At 43.1% G+C, this 19,139-nt stretch overlaps 1 protein-coding gene across 4 annotated transcripts in view; it reads left to right on the forward strand.

Moving 5' to 3' along the window:
• Positions 1–19,139, forward strand: part of FERMT2 (fermitin family member 2) — a 93,281-nt gene that overhangs the window by 52,887 nt on the left and 21,255 nt on the right. For 2 of the 4 annotated variants that reach the window (XM_033162914.1, XM_033162999.1), the window contains exons 5-10: positions 10,475–10,507; positions 11,493–11,718; positions 11,815–11,917; positions 12,870–12,977; positions 14,429–14,563; positions 18,432–18,481. In XM_033162914.1, coding sequence (XP_033018805.1) covers positions 10,475–10,507; positions 11,493–11,718; positions 11,815–11,917; positions 12,870–12,977; positions 14,429–14,563; positions 18,432–18,481 — 655 coding nt within the window. The remainder of the gene's footprint in view (positions 1–10,474; positions 10,508–11,492; positions 11,719–11,814; positions 11,918–12,869; positions 12,978–14,428; positions 14,564–18,431; positions 18,482–19,139) is intronic. The other 2 variants (XM_033163084.1, XM_033163171.1) reach the window with 1 other exon arrangement.

A 19,139-nucleotide genomic window follows, 5' to 3' on the forward strand; every position in this document is an offset into this window, starting at 1 on the left:
AGCTTCTGGGTGTTTATATTTTTGTGGGCCGCAATGGTTTTGCGGCTCCCAGTTTTTTTTTCTCTTCGGAAACGGGTCCAAGTGGCTCTTTTTGTCTTAAAGGTTGCAGACCCCTGCTTTAGTGGAATAAGGGAGTGGGTTGGGGAAGGAGAGAAGTATGGAGAGTGATGTAAAAGTGGCACGCGGGGGGGGGGGGGAATGTTGAGGAAGAGGAAGTTTAGAACTGAAACTGGAGCAGGTGCTAAATGGAAAGATGCCCAGTCACACCTAATCTCTTGATGGCCTTGCAGGAAATGGCCTTGCAGTTTAAATCTACAGAATTCATTGGGGAGCTGTATGCTGCTTGGTAATGAGAGTATTTGGCGTCCACTCACCCTGCTCCACAATTAAGACAGTGACACTGCGACAACTGCTAATCTGAGTATTGTGCCTGATTCACTGAGTCACTTGGCCTTGCGATGCGCATGGATAACAGTCCATTAGGTGCAGCGTCAAAGCTGGGGACATCTCTTTTGTATGTTCCCAAATTCCCCCCTCACACACACCTGCTCATCATTTCTGCACCCAATACGGTGGATCATAACTTAGCTTTTTGTCAATAGAAGTGCTAACTTTTTTCTGAAATAAGAAGCAGTGGTTCTCCTTTCACCTGCCAGTGGATCATGGGAAGCTTAAAAGCTTTTGTTTTTATCTGTATTTGTTGGTTTAATAGCACAGCCTGCAGATATATTAAAAAGTAGCCCTGTGTTCTTTGCTGGTTGTCTAATAATGGATTTATCCTACGTACAAGCTATGACTTGGCTTGTTTATAGAGTTGGATAGGGTGTTTCTGAATGGTAGTTGTGAATTTGAAGACGATGGGGCGTTTCCAGGCATTGCAGATATTTTGAGAATAGCCCTGGATTGAAGAGCCCTGTGTGACATTCTGAACACCCACATAGTGTGGGTCAGGGGTCAGCAAACTTAACCGTGCCTCGGGCCGGTGTCTCCAGCACCGATCATGTGGAGGGCAGGGGAGCACACTATTTCTGGCACACTTCCGGGTCGGAGGAGCACCGGAAATAGCTTGTGCCCATGTGCACGGGCCTCCTCTGACCCGGATGCGCACCGAAAATTGCGCGTGCACACAAGCTTTTTCCGGTACTCCTCTGACCCGGAAGTGGGCAGCCACGCAGCGCCAGTAAGAGCGGGCGGCAGCAGGAGTCGCCACGGGCCAGATAAACAAGTCCCTTGGGTCTTATCCAGCCCGTGGGTCTTAGTTTGGGGACCCCTGGTGTGGGTGATGGTGATACTGACAAAAAATAATAGTGGTGTTTGCCTATATCCTCCCAGCCACCAAATGGGGAGCCCTGGGTGTTTAGCATTAAAATGCAAAACTGCAATAACAAGTTTAAAATATTTTTAAGGGGGACAATAGTTATTTTATCATTAAAATTGTATAGTACTCTGCTTTTAAAAATAAATTTCCGAACCAGATACGTGGGAAAAGGAAAGAATGCCCTAATGAGAAACATGCAGTGGATTCTCTGCAGTCTTCCTCATGTTTGAAAGGCCTCTGACAAAACACTGACATCTGGAAGGAACAAATTCCGCACTGAAAATTGCTCTGTTCTAAAAAGCTTTCAGATGCAATGCTGGGATCCCTCAACTATGGGGTGAGGGTGGGGGGTGGGCTTTGGTCAGATTGAGATTCTTGGAGGAGGTCTCAATTGTAGCTAGGACATGTACCTTTCAGGGCCTTAAGTACCAACACTAAACTTCAAATTTAACACTAGGTTAAATTTAATATACTGCTTTATAGGCTGCCAGTTGCATAGGGGTGTTTTGGTGCAGTAATTGTGTCTTACCAGTTTCCAGCAGAGTGACTGCTAGGGTCATGGGTGCACCTGCTATAAGCAACCCCATCAGGAATTGGTTCTTTGCATATATCTCTAGCTTCTGGAGCCTTCTGTCCTGCCAAAAACTACCATCTAATTTTAATTGTGAGTCAGTGTGTGCTGGCATGATGACCAGCATCCCCTTCTTAGTTGGTAGCAGGAAGTACTGACATCAGACACTCGGAGGTGTGAAGAGGGCATGCTGGGGCCAGTTCCAAGGAACCCCTGTGGAGAAATGTCTAACAGATCATTTTACTGATGTAAACACAAGTAGTAACTTAATGCCTGAAACATCTTTCCTGTCTGGCTCCATTTAAAATGCCAGCCTCCTCATCTTAAGGGGCAGCTAGAGGTATCATGTGCCTGTGAATGACTTCAAGTCAAACTTACTCTTGATTGCTGCTTTACTGCACGGATCATTAAGTGAGTAAGGCACAGTGTGTTTGCTAGGAAGTCAGTTTCACAGAAATCAATAGGACAGACTCCTGCCATTGTGTCACCAACCACAATTAGGTTTTTACATCTAGATATTCTTCCTTTGTCCCCAAGCTTCTGAGTGTGCATACATAATTAAAGATAGCATCATTGAGCTTTCCAGCGTGCATTGGTTCTTCCAAGAAATAATTAAAACTACAAAAAAATCTTTAAATTACAAGAGATCCAGTCCCTACATGCTGTTGTGAGAATTTGAAACCTAGGCCTTGCATAGTTTCCTGAAATTCACCCTATTTTGAGAGAATGGGAGTGCTTTGGAAGGGGAGTTGCAAAACTATTTTATGTATTAGAACAGTGATTGGTTTATTTTCTTTCTGAAATGTTCTCCTTTCATGTCTTCCCATTCATGCTTCATTTTCCTCGTGTCCTTCTGTGCACATTTTTACTATTAGGCAAGTAAAAAAACCAACAACAACCCTACCTGTTAATCTAGAATTGCTCTTACCTGCCTCAAGTCCATAGAGTAGGTTACCAGTGTAATTAAAACTGGTATTGATTGTTTAGACATGATGGTTTAGAATGATTGGTTCTCTCCTTGTTTTTTAAAACCTTTTTCTGTATATAGTATTCTCCACAAGGAAGGGCTGTACCTCAGCTGTAGAGCATGTGCTTAGCATTCAGAAGGTCCCAGGTACAATCCCCAGCAGGCTAGGAATGTCCCTATCTGAAACCTTAGAGAGCCACTACCAGTCAGTGCAGTCTACCTGGAGGCTGAACTTGGGATTTTGTGCGTGCAAATCTTGTACCACGGAACTGCAGGCCTGGATAATCACATCATCCATAATCTCCATCGCAGCTGTCACAATTTCTGGATGGAAGATTGCCTGGCACCAGTGGGTTTTGTTCTGTTTTTTTTTTTTTTTTTAAATTAAGCATTAGGCAAATTCATGGAGGAAGCGAGCCATGTGAGTAAAACATGCTTGAGTCCCTCACTAACGCTGCATAAATATTTTCAAGGCTGATTTTTCACCACCCCCACCCACCTGTGGACAAGGGACGAGGAGGTGTTCTGCATGCAGTAATCAGGCCAGGGTTGTGTGGAAGAGCAGGGGGCAAATGCACAAATGCAACACACCTGCTCACAGTTGCTATGCAGGTAGGAGAATGTCAACTTGTTGCACACCCCAAGACACTATGTAAGTTTCAGTTCCTTTTGCAGCAGCGCATTGTGGATTACTTTTTTTTAAAATCTGCTCGTGCCACATAATTTTGGTTCAGGGACATGATGTTTTGTTAAGTTGCCGTGCCGTAGACAACAGTACATTCCACTCCGCATACGTTACAGCAAGTCTTAGAATTGGATTCTGAGGAACATTAAAGATTTGGCTGGGGATAATGAGTGGTTTGCTACAACTTACCTTTGCAGCACTCCCTTCTTGCATGCCTTGTTAGCCTGAGGATTTAATATACACTCGTATTCATACACAGTTCATTTAAAGGTAGTAATTTGGCCCCAGCATTAAGCAACGAGCCCGCCAGTCACTCATTTCCAAAGAGCATTCTTCACTGTTGTTTATTAGAATGAATAACAAACACATTCTTGCCAGTTACATACTTTCTTGCCGCCCACTGCAACCCAGTTTAAGGCCAGGAACTTTTACCTGTCATGACTTCGTTAAAATGAGTTGTTGATCTAGATTGAAATCCCACACAGTCCCAATTCCTGACGTGGTAACAGATAGGGAGCTACTTTTTCAGGTTAGAAACGCACTGTGACCAGGGGCATCCATGTGTGTACTGTGTATTGATTCGTACATTTGGCTTTCATGCAGCTTACTGAATTGCATAACTGTTTTGGTTTGCATTATTTAGTGGCTGGAGACTCTGCACTTAACCTTAGGATAGAGATGTTATGTAGTGGACGACCCTCAACTGTGGGGAGTAGGCTATGGGTCATTCCTGGGAGAGGGGGGAATCCTGATCATGGAAAGAAAAAATTGTTTTTGTAAGAGTTGAAAAAATGATTTTCAATTAATGTGAACTATATAAAATTACTTAAACATCAGAATGAATCTTGGATTCTGGCCATGTCTCTGCAGACCACACAAGAATTCTGGAGAATGTTGTCCATCCCTATCTTAAAATGTAAAAGTTCAGATGTTATGAATTTTGTTTACTAAGGGGTGTGTGTGTGTGTGTGTGTGTGTGTGTGTGTTTGTTTTCCTGCTTCTGTTGCTAATGGCTTGGATTCTTTGACCTGCTTAATGATAACAGGAGGACTTTTAAGTGCAAAGAAATGGGGAGAGGATGTCAGGATTTCTCAACACTAGGTCTGCAGTCCTTGGGAGGATCTTGCTCTCCAAGGATCACACCCTGGCTCTCCTCCCCTCCCCTGTTCACCAGTGTGCCTTTTTTGTTTTGTTTTATCACAGTGCTTCAAAGATCAGATCAACTGATTGCAATTTAGCAATCCTGCTTTGTAGTCTGTCCTCTCCTGCCCTTGGCATTCCTCCACAAAACCCAGAATTGTAAATAAATAGGTTAGTTGCTTTGTAAAGAGTGCTTTTGCTCAAAATATGAGAGAGAAACAAGATTTAAAAAAACTAAAAAACAAAATCCACTAATAGAGAGGAGAGAACACACTCGCACTCTGATTGTGGCACTTGGCTAAGTGTCATGACAAACACAGTTGAGTTCAGCATGAGACCTGCTTTGCAAAGTGTCATTAAGGGCCAAACAAGATATCACACAGAAAACAAAGGAAAACAAGTCTCCCAGAATTGTTTGAGGCCACTGTCAGGACTGTAGGAGAGGATACCTAACCAGAGGAGAGAAGGTTGTATTTCTATCCGGAATTGCATACATGTAACCCAGTTGCTTTTCTACTCAAGAGAAGAGAAAGGAGTAACTTTTCCCATGTTGGTGGAAAATAAGTTAGGTATGTGGGAAAATGATTTTGAGTGAGGAAAATGGCTGGAGGAGGGAAGGTTTTTTAGGCAGCAAGTCTCTCCTTACTTCCCTCACTTCCTGATTGTAGCAGCTTCAGATTTAAAAGAGAGAGTTTAAACCAATGGGATATGATAACATACCTTCAGTGCAATGTCTGGTTTTCCCCCTAAGAGAGAAAAAATGGATGACTCTTTTCTATGGATCCAGACAAGTCTGTAGAAGAAAAAGCTTCCCCTCTCATTGTCAGTCTAATGAGTGATTCTAAATTCACTGGCTGTTGCTTTCCCACTACAAAGCAGAGCATAGAAGGACAGGGGGGTGTGATTTGCAAGCAAAGGGCAGCTGTGGTGGGGTTGGTGGCTCATTTGCTCTCCCCTGCAAATTCTCGGTATCCCTTCTTTGCAGTGAAGTGGAAGCCAAGATTCCATGACACATTTTTGCTCAAATTGCAGGTCTGCCCTCTGTTCTGGAATGCTGTTGATTCTACAGTTTCACCAACTGAGAACCCCTAGGCACTATACTTTTAAAGCAGAATCACAAATTTGTGTAAGGAGAATCCATTTGCCTCTTAGAGCTACAGTTCTCAAGAGTGGTTTATTAATTCTTCTTCCAAGGGAACTCCAAGAATTGTAGCTCTCTGATGGGAATAGGGGGTCTCCTAAGCACTCAAGCTGCAGCTCCCAGGACTCTTTGTTTAAAGTACTGTAGTATGACACCATTTTAGATGTATTGTGCAGATGGGGGTCTAATACTCCAAGTAGTTAGTAAAAGACATAGAATTGCCACCAAATGAAATGTGGCGGCAGCAAGGGCAAAGTGCTAAAGTGTTAAGGATATTGCTTTAAAAGCTGTGAGAGAAAAAGGATACGGAAGAACCTGTATCAGTTTCAAGTAGCATGTGATTGCATTTGCTCTTGTGTCTGTCTTGTCTGCTTTTGAAAGACTCCTTTTTTTTGACAAAGACTGTTCTACAGTATTTTGTTTTGTTTACCTTTCCCCCCCTACTCTATATCAAGTGTAATGTACATTGATAGCATTGTATTTTATTATTATTTTTAAAAGCAATTTGTCAAGGAGGAATGCTTCTTATTTTCCAAGTGGGAACATTTCTAAAGCAAAAATGGGAAGAAATGGAATACCTGGGAGGTGGGGTTTTGTGCATAGGCATCTCATTTTGCAGCCGCAAGCTATTAAGCACTGCTTGTTTACAGCCTTCCTTGAAATAAATGCAGATTGGAATAATCAGTTGCACAGTGAATTGACTCCAGGGTGGTTGTGCAGAAGCAGCTGGCTTCGTTAGGATCCCAGCAGGCTTTCTTGGTGGCAGTTGGATTCCAGTTGTTGCCGTCCTTCAGGCTCCAGTGCTATCACACACCTGTTCCAGGCTACAGGCCTTTGCCTGGGTTTTTAGTTTAGAGGAAAGGCAAGTACGAGGCAACGTGATAGAAGTTTATAAAAAAAATATGCATGGCGTGGAGAAAAGGAATAGAGAAAAGTTGTTCTCCTCTCATAACACTAGAACTCGTGGACATTCAGAGAAGCTGAAAGTTGGGAAGACTTAGGACAGATCAAAGAAAGGGCTTTTTCACACAGCACATAGTCAAACGACAGAACTCACTCCTCTAGGAGGCAGTGATAACCACCAACCTGGGTGGCTTTAAAAAAAGGATGGCACAAATTCATGGAGGAGAGGGATAGCAATGGCTACTAACCAGGATAGCTATTCTCTGCCTCCACAGTGGCAGACAGCATTGCTTCTGAATGCCCGTTACTGGAAACCACAGAAGAGGAGAGGGCTTCTGTGCTCGGAGCCTCCTTGGGAGTTACCCACGGGCACGATTGGTCACTGTGAGAACCGGATGCTGGAGTAAATGGGCCATTGGCCTGATCCAGCGGGCCATTCTTACGTTTGTATGTGTTCTGCATAAAAACCCTCTTTGTCCTGTAATAGAGCAATTTATGCACCAATTTAAAATGCTTGTACAGTTTCGGCCTAAGACAGCGATGGATCTTGTGTGTGCGCGCGCGCGTGTGTGTGTTCACTAAAATCCCAAACTCCATAAAACACAGATAAGTGCAAAACATATGTAGAATTAAATAGCAGCCTGCCTCTGAGCCCTTTCTAAGCCTAGGAATTTGTTTTCAGTAACGCAACGGGACTAAGCTCAAAGCCCTTTCATAGGATCCAACCAGGTAAAACACTCAGAGGGTGTGGACCAGTGACCCCAGAGGGAGAGTCCAGGGCCTAGAGAGGCTGTATTCTGGGCCCAAGGCATGAGATTCCTCACCCCTGATGTCTATAAGCTGAACAAGTCTCTCCCACTCCCAGCTTGTATTCTCCATCTGTAAAATAAAAGTAATTGTGACTTTCCTCATAGTATTGTTAGAAAAAAATAGTTTACAACGCTTATATATTATTAGATTTACAGCAGTGAATAAGAACTATGCTTCAGAAGAAACACTGTTGCAGTTGGGTGTGGGATTTTGGCTGTCCAGGTGTTGCTAAACTACAACTCCCAGCAACCCCAGCATACATGGCTAATAGCCAGAGGTGATGGGAGTTGTAGTTCAGCAAAGGCTTTCCCCACACCTACACTAGTGTGTTCTTCTAGTGGTGGTAAAATTCAGTTTCAGCTGTTCATTGCTTCTTAAAATCCACCCCTGCTGCTGCCTATTTACTCCACAGCTGAACAAATAGTGAACTTAATTCCTCAGCTACCGTTGCTCTCATATTCTGAATATATTTTGGGGTTCTTTTAGATCAAGCCAGAGGTGGCTTTGCAGTTTGCAGCTCTTTACAGAAACGTATATGCGTTTCTGAGTCCCTTACACAACACAGAAGGGTTGTTAGAGGTCAAACTAAGCATGGCCATATTGGTATGGTCCCTATATCTCAACTATGTGTATAGAAGTTATGTTAATATAAGATCTCCAGCCACTCAAGCTTACTTATGGAGAAACCACATCACAGATAGCCGAGACTTCAAAGACGCTTCCAATGATTCAGTATTAGACAGTGCCCCTGCTCAACTTTTCTTTTTATATGTCATTAATATAAGCATTCTATAATCTACAGGTTTTTGTTGGAATTGATCTGTGTTATTTTACTACAAATTAATAAAATATTCTGTTGAGAGAGAGAGAATATTTTCCCCTACTGCTTCTGTCCTATTAAATATTTGTGGCACAAAATTGGCTCTTTGGGGGCTAATCTTGACTCAAGTTCTGCTTGTTGTGAGTGTATAGTACAAGTTTCTTTAAAAAACAACAGATTGGAGGTGCAAAATTTCCAAATGATCTGAAGCTAATATGGACACCCGGAAGTTAAATAGATTTAAACCTATTGGTACAGTGGTAGCACCATCTTAATGATGCACATGGGAAGCCAGCTTTCCGAATTTCTGCTTCTGCTGTTAATAAGACCCTGGATCCTCTACTGCAAACAGAAAATCATTTTCTTTATTTAAGGAATGTTTAATGTTAATGTTAGTGTTGGGCTAGACTGTCCAAGCAAACTCTAGCAAAACTCTAGTGAAGCTTTCAGTTCTGTTGAGTGGAAGCAAAATGAACTTAGAGAATTCCAACCCTTAAGGGTCTCAAGGGGCAAAATTTCTCACCCCCACCTTGTAGAAGAAGTATCACAGTCTACCTTCTGCCTACCCCTATCCTAAGGTGCATACTTGCCTTATTGATTTCCCTAATTGCAGGAGGTGGGTCGCTGCATAAAGGAGACTTAAACCAGGCTTTTAAATTTAACCCAGAATAATGGCAAATATTCTAAAACTCTGAAGAATGAGCCTCGCAACACATGTATAGTGAGAGGTTATAAGAAGCTCACCACAAAGAGACTGTGCAGCTTAGACTGTTTAATATTCTTACAACAAGACTCTCGTGAACTATTTTAAGAAGAGTTTGGTTTTGAGCCTGGGGAGCCGCATGCTGAAATCCAGGCAGCCGTGTTTGTTTCTCAGAGTTCAGCCAAGAAAGGGGAAACTTTTTACTGCTCATTTCTGAAGTGGTAAAGTCCTCATGCCGTGACTTCATAATCTTCGTTTCACACGGAGAGTTTCTGTGCAACGTGCAGCTTTTACGTGAAAAAGTGAAAATTCAGTCTGTTTTTCAAGAGTCCTGTGTATTAAATCGGTTGTGTGTTAGGCAAAAACGTAACTGCTACAAATGGCTCCCTGCACAAAGCTTTATTGTCATATAAGGATTTTATACATTTAGAAATATGCATCTTACATCTGATAAAGGAACTTCCATACTCTCCTTTCTCTCCCCCCCCCCCAAAAAAAAGATGCAGTGTGAGGGCCAGTGTGGTGTAGTGGTTAAGAGTGGTAGACTCGTAATCTGGGGAACTAGGTTTGTATTTCCGCTCCTCCACATGCAGCTGCTGGGTGACCTTGGGCTAGTCACACTTCTCTGAAGTCTCTCAGCCCCACTCACCTCACAGAGTGTTTGTTGTAGGGGAGGAAGGGAAAGGAGAGTGTTAGCTGCTTTGAGACTCCTTCGGGTAGTGATAAAGCGGGATATCAAATCCAAACTCTTCTTCCTTTTCTTTGGTATCTATAAAGAGCAGCATTCAGGCAGAATTCTTACCCAGTTGCTCAGTAAAAAAAAAAGAAGAAGAAAAGGCAAAACTATTTCCACTTTCCAGTGTTCTGGATAATGTTTGCAAAAGCACTGAGATAATTGCCAAGCAAGGGAAGTAATGAAGGGACTACTTCATTTCCTTCCATTGCATGTATAGGCAAAAGATGACGAAGCAGGAGTTTTGTATTTCCTCCCTTGTCAGATAGAAGTAATACTGCTCATCTTGGCCAAGTCCTCATTTTCCTGGAGCACTGGGTGGAAATGGACTTAGCCAGCCTGACAACGGTCTGCTCTAATTTCACAGCACTGATTTTCCAACATGGGCGCTTGGTGCTAAAAACACTGTTACAGGCATGTGCTATAGATCTTTTAGATTTCTGCTGTTTTGCATTGTCACTTGATGCACATTGCCATAATAAAATTACTGCCTGTAGGCTTTATTTTGCTGTTTCACCTGCCATCACCGGTGTACAGTTCAGACCTCTTCACGTGTCATGTGCTCAGTTGCACCCTTGAACATCTCAACCTCTCTGCCTGTTTTTCACCCCTGCCATTCTTATTTCTGCTTCTTTCTGTGTCTTCACCTTACCTTCTGACTTCCTTTCTTTCCTTCTCTGTAGGCTCTGATGTTCTTTACATCGGCCCAGTGAAAGGTGAGCCCCATGTGGGTAGGACTTCATCTCCTGTGACTTTTCTTTTGACTGTTTTCCTACCTCTAATCTACACGAGTCTGAAAATCCTCATGCAACAGGACGTTCTTAGTTTTTTGCTCTACTTTCAAAGCATGGAAATGTGTTTCTGGGTTGTCTTTTCCCATTGAGCAATTATTTAGGATATTGATAATGTTGTGAGATGCTTTGAGTTTGACCATATTGTTGGAAAAGTGGCATAGTAATATTAAATCAAAATACAGTTTTGATTTTAACATTATATCAGAAGCAGGGCCCTAGAAGCATCAGTTACTTATACTCCTGCAAGCAGTACAGGTGAAACTCGCAAAATTAGAATATTGTGGGAAAGTCCATTTATGTAAGCAATTGTTTTCATTAGCTACTGGAGTTTAATATATGAGGTAGACTCATGACATGCAAAGTGAGATATGTCAAGCCTTTATTTGTTATAATTGTGATGATTATGGCGTACAGCTGATGAGAACCCCAAATTAACAATTTCAACTTTGGGGTTCTCATCAGCTGTACGCCATAATCATCACAATAATAACAAATAAAGCCTTGACATATCTCGCTTTGCATGTCATGAGTCTATCTCATATATTAGTTTCACCTTTTAAGTTGAATTACTGAAAGAAACGAACCTTTCCACGATATTCTATTTTTTTGAGTTTCACCTGTATCTGCTTAAGATAATGTGAAGTACAGATTCACAGATCATGGTGGAAATGTATGAACTCCAGTGAGCATCTTGAGATGCAAGTTCTTGCTTTTTGTGATATGCTGGAAATGGGAGCCAAATTTGCCTGTCACTCACACTCCTGTGCTCCCTGCTCCTTGCAACACTTGGATCTCTTTGCGGAACTCCTCACTTATCTATTTGTCTATTTGTTCTTCATTCAGTGAAACAAAATGCTATATTTTATTCTAATGATAACTTTGTTCTAATTCTCTTCTCTCATATTAGGAAGCATTTATTCAAGCCCAGGGCTTTATAGCAAAACCATGACGCCAACTTACGATTCACATGATGGGAGCCCTTTGTCGCCAACTTCAGCTTGGTTTGGAGATAGTGCTTTATCAGAAGGGAATCCAGGTATACTTGCCGTCAGCCAGCCCATCACCTCCCCAGAAATCTTAGCCAAAATGTATAAACCACAGGCGCTTCTGGATAAGGCCAAGATCAACCAGGGGTAGGTTTTAAAAGCTTATTTAAGCAGCTTATATTTTGAAGAAGAAGAAAATCATTTGAAATGACTAAGCCAGCACTTTTCTTTGTGTGTTGGCAGGTGGCTGGATTCTTCAAGGTCACTTATGGAGCAGGATGTGAAGGAGAATGAAGCCTTACTTCTTCGGTTTAAGTACTACAGCTTCTTTGATTTGAACCCTAAGGTATAATGCTATGTGTGCTGGGGTATCTTCCACAGGATTTTCAGCGTCTGCGATGGAGAGACAGAAAAGGGCATGCATGACATGTGTACTGTAAGGAGGGGAAAGGAGTCAAAAGTGTTCTAAACCCAGTAACACAGCACAGGCTTGACGGCTCTGCAATTCTTGCCTGGTTAGAAGCTGAATCCATACCAATAGCACGGTTGCGCTTCATGTTCTAGAGAGGAAACTCTGATTCTGCATATGGATTTAATTAAGCTAGTGGAATAATTTGGTATGTGTCTTGTGAAAATTATATGTTTATTTTTCCAATATTCAGGCTAGCAATGAATTTTGACCCTTTGGGGGCATAACTGAAGTGACAGAAAGCAAGGCGGGGGGGGGGGACAGAGAGTGATTTTGAATTAGAGAAACAAAACTTGTAGCTTCAGGAAGACTAGGAAAGGTATTATCTGCTGGGCTCCCTCTCCTTATGTGGTTGGAAATTGGAACAGTCATAATCTGATGGGCAACCCAGCCCAGACTTCTGCAGAACTGTTAGGTAGTGAATGACTCTTTGGTGACAGTACTTCCATCCTACTTGTATCTGGAAGCACCACTAGTTAAGAAGTTTGGTTGGACAAAGACAAAAGGCTTAATTGCAAATGAGGCTGGAAAATGTGCAGGACTGGGCAAACAATTTGAGCAGATTCAGGATAGCTGGTTTCTTTGTGATGTCTTTCCTTTATAGCAGTGAGGATGACTCATGGCTGGAGATATACTAGCTCCCTAGTGGGCTGGAATTTTTCATCTGCCATATGCAAGCTCTGGTATTTCAGACCGATGCAGCAAATGGAAACGAAGGCATTCAAAAACCTTAATGATTTGACAGGATTTTATTACTTGGTTACAAAAAGCTATGTGCTATAATCCTTAAGCAGGGTCCTGTACAAATGATATGGTCATGTCCCCATAGTACGATGCAATCAGAATCAACCAACTCTATGAGCAATCGAAATGGGCGATTCTTTTGGAAGAAATAGAGTGCACAGAGGAGGAAATGATGATGTTTGCAGCATTGCAGGTGAGTAGAGATGCTGTAGGTCCAAATCTCTGAACTTTTAATTTTTGCCATCTTAATGATACCTTTCTCTAGAAAGTATTAGTGCCTTTGACATGCTGACTGAGCTTTGTGTCTTGCCCTATATTTCTTCAGGAGCTAGAATGGTATGTTCTGACGGATCTTGGCTTCTTCCCCATTTTTTAGGGTTTACTTGAACCTTTTTAGGTGATTTCAAAATAATTTTCCTCCTTGTTATGTCTCAAGCAAAGGAATTTGGATTCTTTTTCGCAAACATGTTTGTATGCATCTTTCCTTTTTTTGTTGGCTTTTAAGCAAATAACAAGTACATTAGGTTACTGAACCACAGGGTTCTGGCACTGAGCCTCTCAAACAGCTGGTGATAATCCCTGAGTTTCCCAAAAATACATTCTGCCCTCCTTCTCTAGAATAGGACACAATTTGGCACTTTTGGCACACACAATACAGCACATATAAACAGATTCAATGCCAACTCAAGTCCCGTTCCCACTTTACTCCCTTGAAGGGGGCATCACATAATTATTTCAAGTGGGGGCATTCTACTGTATCTGTCCTTTGTATCTGATATGCTGCCTGGCTCTTTCAAAGATATGTTTCCAGAGTGGTTTAACAATCAATCTCTTTCCCCAGGAAACTCTGGAAACTGTAGTGCTGTGTGGGAAATAGACCACAGCTATTGTGCAGGGGGGAAACCTAAGGTTGTAAGGCCTAACATTTATGTTTGAGACCTTCAAGTAACTTGTTAAGAGATACCTATAATACTGACAGAGCTACAGTTCCCAGACATCCCTGGGAAAGTGGGATTACTAAACCACACTTGAGATTTTTATCTCTGTGAGGGGGTCTCCTAACAACTCTCAGCTCTCTTAACAAACTACATTCCCCAGAATTTGTGGGGGTGGGATGGGGGAAGCCATTACTTTTTGTAGTGGTTTGATACTTGTTCATATTTGTACTGCAGAAGAGACCCTGAGCATGTCCATTAACTTCAGGGGGTTTACTCTGAGTAGGACCAGTGTTAAATTCCTCTGTGAATTGGTAGTTGGAATTAACATGATGCTAAAGAAATACAACCACATTTGCCATCTTCTGGAAGTAGAATTGGTCTTATAAGTGGCACACACTTATAAGATCACCAAGCTCTGAACAGGTCACAAAGGTTTTGGTACCTTCTGGTCTTGCCAATATAAATGGGAGAGCTTCAAGTGGAGAAGAAGTTTAGCACCACCCAGTAAGCTCGACACCCTTACTATATATTACACAGTAGCTTCACAGGGAAATGTCAGGACTGAATGTTACCTTGCAAAAAAAGCTACTCCTCCCCACCCACCCTGGGACCTCTTTTGAGGACTTGGTTACGGCAATCTTCTCTTGGACGAAGTGCGGTTTCATTTACAGTAGTCTTTATTTGGCTCTTTACTCCTTTCTTGCAGTACCACATCAATAAGCTGTCCATCATGTCATCTGAAAATCACTTGAACAACAGTGACAAAGAGGTTGATGAGGTTGATGCTGCCCTTTCTGACCTGGAGATTACTCTGGAAGGTGGGAAGACATCCACAATTCTGGTAAGAGCAGGAAGTGGGAGCTTCAATCTTAACCTAAAGAGCACATCTCTGCCAAAGCATTAGGGCTGGCAATCTGGAAGAAAACATGCCATCGAGTGGATAGACCTAAATGAACATTTTGAGAGCAGCTCAATCTGTAAATGAGAAACAGACGTCTCACAGTGAAGAAACAGGCTAAAGACTATGTGGTTTTATAACTAATTCAGAGATGGGAACCTGTGTTCCTCCAAATATTGCTGCATCATCCCTGACATCTGGAGGGCCACAGGCTCCATACCCCTGCTGTAATGTCACTGATCATCTACAGTGGATGGGCTGACTCTCAACAGAGAGCAGGCCAGCAGCTCCCTCTAGCAAACTGTCAGAATGGGACAGGAAGCGAGACCCCTGGATCCCCTTGCAAGAGTCTCCATTGAAGCAGTCATCTCCTGCTTTCTTTTCTTCTTTCTCTTGCAGACCTGTTGTTGTGATGCAGTAAGCCAGAAATGCATTCCATGTGAAATTTTCTCCTGCACAAGTGTTGTTGCAATGGGTGGGAGTTCTGCACTAGTTGTGCTTTTGCACAACTCCATTAGTTTCAGTGAAACTTGCGCAGGAGACTTTTGCACTTAATGTTGCTCACAGTAAACACTGCAGATCAGAAACTTGATGCAAGAGCACGAGTCTCTTTGGGTTCACTTATACAACCCAGCATCATTAAAGAGGGCTTATTCTGAGAGACCTGGCACTGCCAAGGAATCCCAAGCACGTTGTTCTGCCAAGCACATCCCTTGTGGACCAACTTGGATTGTTCATAGGTTGCAGTCTCTGGAACTGCAAATTTCACCCTCCAGATAAGCATCCTGCTCTCAAACACAGTTTTTTTACATGATTCCTTATGCTGGGATGCAACACAAGTCTTTGATGTTGCCTATCTTTCAACTTGGTTCAGTCTCTCATCTCAAGCCTTTTAAAATGTGTAAATAAATCAGAGGAAGGATATCAAGATTACTGTGTAAAACAGGAGAATCTGCAGACGTTTTAATGGAAGTTACCCATTTAGCCCTGCTGCCTGTGATGTAAGGATTTCGTCCTCTTTAGATTATGGAGCATACCTGTTAAACTTTCCTATCCTAGCACAGAGGTTCTTTCCTTTTCCCCATTTCTTTCCAGCAAGCAACTTAAATGCCAACTGAGCAGTGTTAAGTGGGACTCATTCTTGTCTCGGGCATGGGGCCAGACGGATCAGTCTCTTAGAGCTGGGGTCTCTTATAGAGAGACCCAGGCAAGGAGAAACAAGCAAAGTGCAGCGGAAATCAAGCCGTTACCTATCGACTTGCAGCAGAGTAAATCAAAAGAAAAATAACAGAGAGGTCCAGAGACATCATGTGGGGTCTGGGGAGCTCACCTTATAGTGTTCCTCTTGTTGAGTAATCTGAGGCACAAAACTGGATGATGTGGCAAGATGATAAGGAGCTCCAGGCATCCATGGGCAGACCTTGGTTATATAGCACCCTGAGCAAAGCCAAAATGTGATGCTCCCCCCCCTCCACCCTTGCACTGCCTTCACCAAGCCGGATAAGCGAGCTTTGGGAAGTAGGTGCAAGGGCTCTGGCAGAGTCCTAGAGCCCTCCCACCTCCTTCCCAAAGCAGGCTTTGAGAAGGCAGGCATCCCTTTGACTTTGCACCCAGTGTGGGGGGGAACTAGTTGCGCTTCCCTAAATCAGGCACTGAACCATTCACCCAGTTCATCAGTTCGCTGCTGAGTTTCAATAGTTTGTTCTTTATGAGAGGATACAATTTAAATGCAGCCACGTGCTTTCCTGAAGACTCATTCGAAATGATCCCTCCTCTTTCTGTTGCTGTTTCTGCCTCCACTGGGAAGACTCATCTCAGACACTGAGAACTCTTCCTACAGAAGCATATGCATATTTGGACAGATGGGGAAAGGAAATTAGCTGTTGGCTAAGCAAAGCTCTGCATGGAACTCTGGAATTCCTTTGTCTTGAAATGCAAGAGCCATTGGAATCTGTGTCCATTCAGTTCTGCAAGTTTGAGGAATGCCCATTCCAGTAAAGGCAGGATTCTATTGGCCTGAGCTTCTCATTCCTCAGCAGCTGAAAGAGAAGGAGTTGTGTATGGTGCCCAAGGGCAGAGGAGTGGATTGGAAGTCATTTATAGCTTTGGAGGCACAGCTGCCATTCTCTGTTGCAAAGCAAGTTTCACTCTATTACAGACAGTCATCAGCTGTGGGGGGCTGACCACAGTCTGGAATGGTCTACTTTTTTTTTTTGCTAGATTCCCACATGAGTCCTTCTCGGGCATTAATGCCTGAAGAGGAAATATCAGTGTGTTAGGGGCATGGAGTAAAACATGCTGGCCTCACCCCCAAGGTTCGCATTCCTGCCCACTCATCCCAGACATTTCCATGTTGAGCAGGGAAGTTCTGAAGGGGCTACCAGTTGAGCAGAGACTTCTACAGCTGCAGGCAGAAGGCCCACTTCAAACCCTCCTAAAGAAGGTCTGGGACTAAATTAGTGGGGCGGGGCCACCACATGCAATCCTGGACGTTCTACACACAAGGAAATTTTCCCGTTAGGCACATCACCTGAACAGGGCCATGATCTTGTTTTAAAAGGCAAGAGAGAATATTTTAACATGGACTAGGTATGCATAAATAAAATTATTCTGAGCCTACGCAGTTCCCCCAGTCCAGCATTCCTTGCAAGAATTGCAGGTGAATCATGGTACGTTGGTCAGTGGATTAAAGTCTTTATATCTGCTCATCACCCCAGCCTTAAGAATTTATATTCAACCTACAACATGGGGTGCTGTGGTACAATTAGGAGCTTGTGGCACTCCTGCACAAGAGCAGCAGGGCCCATCAGACATAACACCCAACAGACTTCACACTTACTGTGCTTTCTCCTGCTCCTCGAGTCATTAGAGTATGACAGTGGCAATTCTTTAGTGAGAAGATCACAAATGGCAGCTTGACTCTTAGAATCACTTGTAGTAAGTGAGCTGCCATTATAAAGGCCCACAACTATGTTGGGAAGTTAGGTGTGCTTTGTGAAGCAATGGCAACGTTCAAGAGGCCTAGTCCATGTGCCTTGTGAACACATTTTAAAGTGCATCTCAGAAAACCCGTGCGGCATCCATGTGCCGGGGCTTCTCAGCAGGCAAGCTGGTGTGGAGAAGAAGAAAAAAGGTAAAGGACCCCTGACAGTTAAGTCCAGTTGCGAACAACTCTGGGGTTGCGGCGCTCATCCTGCTTCACTGGCCGAGGGAGCCGACATTTGTCCGCAGGCAGTTTTTCCGGTTCATGTGGCCAGCATGACTAAGCCGCTTCTGGCGAAACCAGAGCAGCGCACGGAAATGCTATTTACCTTCCCGCTGGAGAGGTATCTATTTATCTACTTGCACTTTGATGTGCTTTTGAACTGCTAGGTTGGCAGGAGCAGAGATCGAGCAACGGGAGCTCACCCCGTTGTGGGGATTTGAACCTTCCGATCAGCAAGCCCTAGGCTCAGTGGTATGAATATAATGCTGTACTGCACTGGAAAGTTAAATAGGAGCCCGTCTTTCTTGTTTGAAAGCAACTGAAAAAAACCAGACCATTTAGCCTCTCCAAAGATCTAAAACAACACAGTTTTCTAGCTGGCTACCCATAGCCAGAAAGTCCTTGAAGTTTTGTTGCTATATTTGTTGTTTTAAATGAATCAGGTCTTTTCTTGTTCTTCCTCCTCATGCAAGGATACTGCCTTTTTGAAGCAACCCTGCGATCATTTTAATAAGCTGAATCGTTGTCCCCAAAGCATTTCCCCTCCCAGTACTGATTCTTGTTTCTGGCACATGAAACACACAATGCCTGATGTCTTGTTTTCAGGGTGACATCACTTCGATCCCGGAGCTTGCTGACTTCATTAAAGTCTTCAAGTAAGTATTGGCTGGAAATCCTGGGAGCGCAGCAAAGATCAGCGAACCTTAATGATAAAAATTGTAATGCATCTTTCCTAGAATCTCTAGGGCTCCCTCCGCTTGGCTTTGAAACCTGAAGCAGCTTCTACCACGTATACTTAGGAAGTAGATTTTTTTTTTTTAATGTTACAGATGGCTTAAACCTCTTATGCACTCAGCCCCTGGGTTTATTTTCACTGCCAGGCCTGGCTTCACAACTAAGAGTATCTTTGAGCATGTTTGTTATCCATCTATGTGCTCATGAAGTCCAAGACAGGTACTGGAGTAATATTTCAAGCCATGCAATAATAACCGCAGCTAATCTCTGCACGCTGATCAGGTTCACATACTTGTGTACTTCCACTTTGGGAAATTAAGTGATTGAAAACATCAGTTGTGGTGATTGATTTGGTACCTGCAATTCACCCCTCAGTGCGAAATAAATAATGCCAGAATTGTACATGCGTCTATGCGTGAAGTGACACATTGTTCGAGTTTATGGGTTGAATCCATTGCTGGTCCTACTCAGAGTAGACCCATTTGAATTAATGGCCCTTAATGAGTCATCTCCATTCATTTCAGTGGGTCTGCTCTAAATTGGGAATAGCACTGGATGATGGTTTGAGACCCAGCATCA

Source organism: Lacerta agilis, chromosome 1 (assembly GCF_009819535.1).
Source record: "Lacerta agilis isolate rLacAgi1 chromosome 1, rLacAgi1.pri, whole genome shotgun sequence".
Taxonomy (NCBI): Eukaryota; Metazoa; Chordata; class Lepidosauria; order Squamata; family Lacertidae; genus Lacerta; species Lacerta agilis.